General features: G+C 47.4%; 1 protein-coding gene across 2 annotated transcripts; it reads left to right on the top strand.

The window, feature by feature from the left end:
• The first annotated feature begins 2,360 nt into the window (after positions 1 to 2,360).
• NPAP1 (nuclear pore associated protein 1) lies at positions 2,361 to 7,050 on the top strand. Of its 2 annotated transcripts, XM_084988377.1 has the most exons (2): positions 2,361 to 4,618; positions 4,656 to 7,050. In XM_084988377.1, the coding sequence occupies exons 1-2, from the start codon at positions 2,453 to 2,455 to the stop codon at positions 5,115 to 5,117; spliced, it is 2,628 nt and encodes an 875-aa protein (XP_084844503.1). In that variant the 5' UTR covers positions 2,361 to 2,452; the 3' UTR covers positions 5,118 to 7,050. The 2 variants fall into 2 exon arrangements, with proteins under 2 accessions (XP_084844503.1, XP_005660235.3); XM_005660178.3 differs by having other exon boundaries at positions 2,361 to 7,050.
• Positions 7,051 to 8,173: the final 1,123 nt, after the last annotated feature.

The raw sequence follows: 8,173 nt of genomic DNA, 5'->3' as shown, positions 1-8,173 counted from the left end.
ATCCTTAACTCACCCCAAGGTAGAACTCCCACAAATTTTCAGAGTAGAAGTAATCTCACTTGGCAACTATAAAATGCTGTTATTAAATATTTTTATTAACTACTAAATTATTTTTTAAAACACTTTGCCTTAACAAATTGTCTCAACATGTTTGCTTCTGTCAAGCCATATTATCCCACAATAACCACTTGCCATCTAATACTGTTTCATTTTACAAGGATAGCAAGAGAATATGCCATATTTCAAAAAAAACAAGCTATCCATCTATTCACATTTGACAGGAAAAATCAAGAAGCATATTTTTCTGGGATATCTTTATCTATATTTCTTTTTTGTTGCCCTGAAGCCCCAACACTCATTATATGTTTAACGAATTTTTTTCTCTTTGGGGAAAAAAAAGATGGAAATAATATGACTAATTTGTTGTTTACAAATAAGTCTGATAAATGATCATCTTTTTCATAGGTCCAGTAAGGTCTCTTTACCCCAAATTTGTACCAGCTTGCTATTTTTGTTCAAAACAAACAAAAATCAAGAGATTATTCCTTACCGAACTCTTCTCAAATGAGATCAAGAAATTATGGTTAAATGCCACAACTGTAAATCATTTCTGCTCCTGAAGAGGTTAGAAAGGGCTTATAATATTTCTCCTTTTTTCAAAGAGAAGTGTGAGTGAAACATTTTGATTCCTGCCAACCTCAAAATGTATTGGGGATGAAGGTCCAAACATGCTTTCACATACTATAAAAACAATCTCCTGATCAACAGTCAAAGGGCTAAATTAAATTTGTACTATATGAATTATTTCCAATGTTATTTTAAATAGATTTTTTAAATATATATATTTTTTACTGATCTATAATTCTGAGTTCTGAAACTTCTACATGTCATTATGCCTGTTATACAACATACAACATTAGCTCAGGAAATGGAAAATACTCCAACAAAGTATGCCAAAGAAACAAGATTCAAACCAAATAAAAGCATGTGTAGATCATGAATTTTCAATTCTTTCTCATCATGCTAAAGCTTCCCACTCCTCGACAATAATACATATTTCCCTTCCTATACACCCAAGAGTATATTTCCTTTCTTGGGCATGAGAATTATCTAGTTCCGTATGCACAGTGAAGAGTGGATGCAGCTGGAATGCTAGCAATGACCGAACTGTGTTGACTGCACTTTAAATGTTGCTCCACTATTAAGTTGCAATAAATTAGATATTTGGTTTCTAAACATGAATGAGATGCTCTACTGGACATATTTCAGGAAGGCCAGAGAAACTAGCTTCTAATCCATATGGAATAATCCACTGGTGAATTTCTCTCAGGACAGCCCATGATTTATCTAGAATATAATCTTTATGTATTTGGATCCTTCGTACTAGACCAAAGGGAAAATCTGGGCTATAAGGCTCAACTAGAAATGTGGGACGGTGCTATGCTGACAATTGGTGGTCTCTGACCTGTATCTTCTGAGACTAGAACCCAATATGCCGGTGATCATTTTATGAGTTAAACAAAAGACCTCCAACTGGGCAATGCATTCCTCATTATAAATACAGCAGTTAGGCCTAAGTACCGTAAGATCTACAAACAAACAAACAAATGAGAATATAGTAAGACATGAAGCAAATGTGATAAGGAGGCACCACATTCCAGAGCCAGAGCTCTAGAATCACATGGACTAGGTTTGAATCCTGGTTTAGTCACTATCATCTGCATGAGCTGAAGAACAGCCTAACATTTAAATCCTGTTTTCACCAAACATCTAAAATGAAGTGAAGAAAGAACCCACCTACCATGAATAGATGTCATGGGGTGCAGCATCTGGTCAGGTCAGGGCTCCACATTGCCTGCTCAGAAATCCTTGCTGCCTGGCTGGCTGGCGGTGATGCTAGAAGCTGAGGAGCCATGGAGAAGGTACTGCTGGGTCCAGGCTTTGCAGAGAAACTGAGGAAGTCCCAGGAGGAGGGACCCTAGCAGGATCTGGGGGGCTGCTGTGCTCACCTCTGAGCAGGCTCCAGCCTCCATGACTCCAGTAGGGAAGGGATGGCTGATACACACTCAGGCATTGAGGGCCCTGAAAGTCTGGTGCCCAGGCAGGCTGAGCTCTGGACAAGAAGGCCTCCATAGCCCTGACAAACTCCGCTAGGTGGCCGATCTGGCGCCAAACACCTGCAACCCACAGGGTTAAGTCCGGGCCGCTACAAAGTCCAGAAGGGGTCACGTGCTGGAGCCCCGCCCTTTGCCCTTTGGCCCCGTTTCCATATGTGCTGGGCTTGCGCGTGCAGTTTCTCTGTGACGTGCATACCATGGACACGTCACAAGCAACAGACTGAAAGGTCCAGTGCCAGTGCGTGTTAGACCTCGAGAGGAGTCAGACGCTAGGGAGAAGCTCTCCCAGTTTTGAACTCTATTCTCGGGATCGTTTGGCGCACTTCTGGTTATACATGGGCAATTTGTTTTCTAAACCTCAATCCACACCTCGAGGGCCCCCAGTTGGCTGTCGCCCACTGGTTTTTCTCACTTGCAATGCTGACCCATCTGCCCGGGGCCACCCCGCTGCTCCAGCACCTGCCTTTCGCCCGGGTCGCAGGCTGTTCCACCGTGATCGAGGGCCTTTACCAGCTAGCTTTTCCATCACGCCGAAAAGGCAGTATCTGATCCGTCAAACCAGGTACTCCCTTCTGGGTATCCTTCCCTTGGTGAGCTGGAGGGACTTGCCAAAGAAACTTTTCCTGTCTGCTCTTAATTCCATGATGTTCGGACTCTCGAGAACCATCAAGACCCCTCCTCCCGGGCGCAAATTTGGTTTCCTGCGTTCACTACCTGAGCAGGAAGTCAAGGCTGGGAAGCCAGTAGTACCAACCAGTCACCTCCCACATCCTTGCCCAAAGGGGAGTGAGGTGAAGGTCCAAAAAGATCCCAGAAAAGGTACGGCAGAGGAAGAGGAAGATCCCATAGACATCGAAGGACTGGCGAATCAGAACAGAGGCCCCTATAGCAACGGGGAAACATCGTTGATAGCTGGACCCCTGGGGACCAACCAAGACCTCACCTCCTTCAAGCACAGTCCTGAGCCTCTGGACGTCCTTCCCACGCAGCCAGAAGGCAGCTTGAGTAAAAAAGCTCAGATGTCTCCAATGATCTCCATTTCAGAAAGCCATGTCACCGGCTCACAAAGCCCTGCCATAGATGTGCTGCCTACTTGGAACCCTCATCCCCATGCGGGGATGTTCTCCCCCCCAATACCATGCAGGTCCCTACTGCCGCCTGAGAGACTGAAGGAAGAAGTGCTGGATAAAGACCACCATCCAAGCTTGCCAGGCTTGCTGGTGTCTGGGAAGGAGGTACAGTGTGAAAAGCCTTCAGACTTCCCATCAAGAAGCTCTTCTTCACTGGTATGTGCCAAAAATAGGCCTTGCAAGAGGAAAATCCCCCTGCCTAGTTGCCTACCCCTGCCACTGCTGCTGCCACCTCCACTGCAGCTACCATGGGATAGAGGTGAACTGCCCCCTCCTCCAAAACTTCCTTGCCTAGCTCTTGCCAAAAACCTGGACACCCTGGAGAAGAAAACAGAGGGTCAGTGGAACAAGATAAGGAAGGTCACAGAAGACTGCAGTAGCCCTCAGCCTGAGCCTTCTTTCTCCCCACCTGCCTTGGAGACTGCAGACTCCCTACTTCCTGCCACTCACACATTGCAGGCCCCGGCTACTACCACAGATTTAGCCCACCTATCTCCCAGCCTGTCTGTCCCTCCACCTCCCTCAACATCTAATGCTGATCAGGAAACAAGAAACACAACCCCTAAATCCCCTCCTCTTGCTATCCCTGCTGATTCTTTTCCTTTCTCAACTTCCAAACCCATTTTGGGAATTCCCCTTAGGCAGAATGGAGGCCCTTCTCATTCAGTCATAGCTACAACATCTCTTATTTCTGACCACCTCACACCGCCTAGCATCCCAGCCTTATCCTTCCAGCCACCATCCTGCCAAAATGAATCCCCAACACCCATGTGTGTGGATCCTCCCCCTCCTTTTTACTTACCTACCCCTTTTCCAGTCCCTCCCATCAATCCTCCTATTTTACCTGGGCAGCCCATCACTCCTATGGCAATCCCTTCCACCAGTGAGGTCATGGAATCTGCAGGTTTAACCTGGCAGCATACTTTAGATCCTGGTGTCACTGATATGGACACTACTCCTCCTTCCAAAGCTGTCATTTTTAATTCTCCCCCAGGTTCCTGGGTGGAGCAAAGGCACCCTGCAGAGGTACCAGTCTCCATCGGCCCATCTGTGATGATGGTCCCCTGCCCTACTCCAGTTTTTAACAATCCCTTTGGCCCCCAAATCAACCCTCAGCCCACATTTGGGACCATGGATGAGCAGCAGAGAGCCTCACTTCCTCTTGCTTCCATTTTCACCAACCCCCCATTCATGGCTCCAGCTCCTGTCTTCACCAAACCCTCATTTGTGCCTCCGGCTCCAGTCTTCACCCAAGCCTCAGTCGTGCCACCGGCTCCAGTCTTCACCCAAGCCTCAGTAGTGCCGCCGGCTCCAGTCTTCACCCAAGGCTCATTCGTGCCGCCGGCTCCAGTCTTCACCCAAGCCTCATTCGTGCCACCGGCTCCAGTCTTCACCCAAGCCTCAGTAGTGCCGCCATCTCCAGTCTTCACCCAAGCCTCATTCATGCCGCCGGCTCCAGTCTTCACCCAAGGCTCATTCGTGCCGCCAGCTCCAGTCTTCACCCAAGCCTCATTCGTGCCGCCGGCTCCAGTCTTCACCCAAGCCTCATTCGTGCCACCGGCTCCAGTCTTCACCCAAGGCTCATTCGTGCCGCCGGCTCCAGTCTTCACCCAAGGCTCATTCGTGCCGCCGGCTCCAGTCTTCACCCAAGGCTCATTCGTGCCTCCGGCTCCAGTCTTCACCCAAGGCTCATTCGTGCCGCCGGCTCCAGTCTTCACCCAAGGCTCATTCGTGCCGCCGGCTCCAGTCTTCACCAAACCCTCATTCAAGGCTTCAGCTCCTGTTTCAACTGACACTCCATTCATGGCTCCGGCTTCTTCCTTCACCAAACCCCCATTTATGGCTTCGGGAGTCACCTGTGCTCCAGTAGGCAGCACCTCTGTAAACATGCCGACCTTTGATACAGATGCTATGGATACCTCACCTCCTTCCGAGGCTGTCATTTTCCAGTCTGCCCCTGTCTCCACGGAAAACCACTACCCATTTTTCATGGCTGTTCCCAGTTCTGAGAACACACCACCCAGTGGCAGCAATGCCTTGGCCCATGCCTCAGCTCGTTTGCCTGCAAAGTCAGCCAAAAGACGGATCAACACTTCCAAGTTACTCTTGGACCCAGTAATCACCTCTCAGAATGCATTTGGGGCCAATGATGGGCAGAAGCTCAACAACTCTCTTCTGCTGGGAAACCTGGTAGCCCCAGCACAAGATAAAAGCCTGACCTTTCCTGCAGCACAACCACCCAATGGCAGCATAATGCAATCAGGTTGGCCAGGTCCGCCATCCACCACCACTGTCAACACACAGTCAGCCTTTGGTGATAATCCAGGTATTCTCCCCAGGGATGTATCCACCGCTACTGGTTTTGGACTTGCCACCAGCATGCCCAGCACTAGGGACAGTAGCTTGTTGTTTGCCCATACCACACCTGGTCCGCTTGTGTTTAGGGGACCTGTAGCCCCAATGGATGATGCGGTCAGTGTGCCCACCATAGGCCTTACTCATTCAGAGGCATCCATACCATTCAACTTTAATGCAGGACTAAGTGGGGCGACCAGCACCACTTCTTTACCTTCTTCGGGCCCAATAACCTGGGATCCATCTGGCTGCAGCATGGCTGCTGCAGTAGGAGGGGCAAACACCATCCCGGCATTTGGGCACATATCTGGTTCCACCTTAGATTCAAACACTGGCACCTCAGGTGATGCCATGATAGCAAGGGACAAAACCATTCCCAAGATTGGACGCCCTAGTGGCCTATCTGGACGTAGAAAACGTTCACTTAAATGATCCATCAGCATGGAGAAATGTGTGGCAAGGGACATGGCAATTTCCACCTTCCATCAGAGCCACACCACATCCACTGGAGTTTTAAGTGAAGGCACCACCCCTGGGTTCAGACACACTTCTAGTTCTACATTCTTTCCAAACACAAGGGGCCCACCTGTCCAGAATCCAGATGGTGGTAGTATAGAAAGGAACAACAATATTCCCATGATTGGAGGACCTGGTATTCCTGCTTCTCATCAATATAACTGGGGCCTACCTGACCAATACATAGCTAGTGCAGATGGAGAGAACATCTCACCTGTGATGGGAGGCCCCAGGATCCATACTTGCCATCATACTTGGAACCCATCTGTGCAGCACACAGGGGGTGCAATGGGGGACAACACCACACTTGCTGTGACTGGATGCAATTATGGTGCCCATACTTACAAAGCACCTGGGGCACCCCTGGCCAAAACCCAGGTAGTGTGATGGCAGATAGCACCAGACATTAAATTTATAGAGGAACCTCTGCTCTCAGAACACCTGGGCCCACCAAGTCAGGGCACCCTTCTGACTCTGGAGGAGCCAGCATTGTGTTTGGAGGCACAGAGGTCAAAGCAACTGTGTCTGTGCTCTGGGTACGGCACCTTCATCACCTTCCAGGGCTTCACAGGAGCCATCAACTAATTCCATCTGTGATGAAACTCAACAAATAAGGAGCAGATCTTATACTGCAAACTGTATATAATCGTGAATGGACCTTTCTCCAATGGACTTGAGCGGTTCCAGTTCAGAGAATGGAAAAGAGCTGTACCTATCATCCACCTCGCCATCCCTAGCTTAACTGTTAACTTGGTCATCCCAAGTCCTCAGCCATTTCTCCCTAGTCTTGGAACTGGCAGTATGCCCACTGCTGCTTTTAGGTGTTTTCTCTCTCCTACCGATTTGCCTCACTGGGCCCTTTCCCAGCTGTATGTACATATGTGTATGTGTGTACATATATATGTAAATAAAACCTTATTCTTGTTAATCAACTTGTGCTTATATGTCTTTACTCACTGACTCAACTATAAAGGAAGAACTGACACATGTAAATGGTGATGTGTTGAGCCAGACTTAACTCTGCAAAATTTTCTGTGTCCCAGTGACTGGGATGTGGAATTAGCCACACATTCAGATTAAATTCACTGACTCCTAAAATCTGTGTCTTGGGTATAAGGAATGACAATGCAGAAGGAAATGAGGTCCAGAGGAGGGAGAGATGTGGTTACTCACCCTTGCCTCTCAGTATGTCTGTCTCTCTTCCCACGCTACTCTGACAACACTGGAAGCTACATGTGTGATAAAGAACTACACTTTGATTTTCTTTTTTTAAAAAATTTTACATGTCCTGTCTGCGCACCTTCTTATTCAATTTAGACTCAGGCTAATTATTCTCACACAATCCCACTTCATCCAGAGAGGATGGTTTGGCATCCAGGCTCATGTGTTTGGAGAAACAAAGGAAGAGATAGTTAATGCCTGCTCGGTAATTACTGAAAATCTAAGTTTACTTTGAATTTATCATCCTTTTTAAAATATCAGAAAAGATCCTCTTTAATAACCAGCTTGGCTCTGAGCTAACCTGCTAAAATATCCAATCACAAGAGTTGTAATCGCACCCAGTTCTGGTTGACCCTAGAGTTCTGCTGAGCCTCCTCTAGGCTTAATAAAGGCAAATTATTAAATCTGTGCAGCCTGTCTTCTAGCTGGAGGGGAAAACAGGAACCTATATAAATTATGTGGTACATTAGCCAGTAATGCATGCTATGGAAATTACCTAATATATGGTGAGTTGAGATTGTGGTCAGAGAGAAGCAAGACTTTCAAGTTAAAGAACAGACAGGATAAGCCTCCCTGGGAAAGTGGGATTTGAACAGTCTAGATGGAGGCAAATGAGTCAGAGACCTGAGTCAAAAGCACTGCAGATGATGGGAATGACCTACAAGTCCCAGAGGAAGAAGGCCAGTGTCCTCAGGGAATAGTCAGTAACTGACATGGCTGGAATAAGGTCAGCAAGTGGGAGGGAAGGAGGAAAAGGAGAACAGAGAAGATGTGTGATGAATTTCCTGCATCATTATTAATTGGTTGTGTCATCACCAAAAGAATGATTCAACT

Source organism: Sus scrofa, chromosome 1, assembly GCF_054392235.1.
Source record: "Sus scrofa isolate SSC_HxYL_T2T_F1_AM1 chromosome 1, Sscrofa_HxYL_maternal_Yorkshire_Landrace_v2.0, whole genome shotgun sequence".
Lineage (NCBI taxonomy): Eukaryota > Metazoa > Chordata > Mammalia > Artiodactyla > Suidae > Sus > Sus scrofa.
This window is presented reverse-complemented; position numbering and strand designations above follow the sequence as displayed.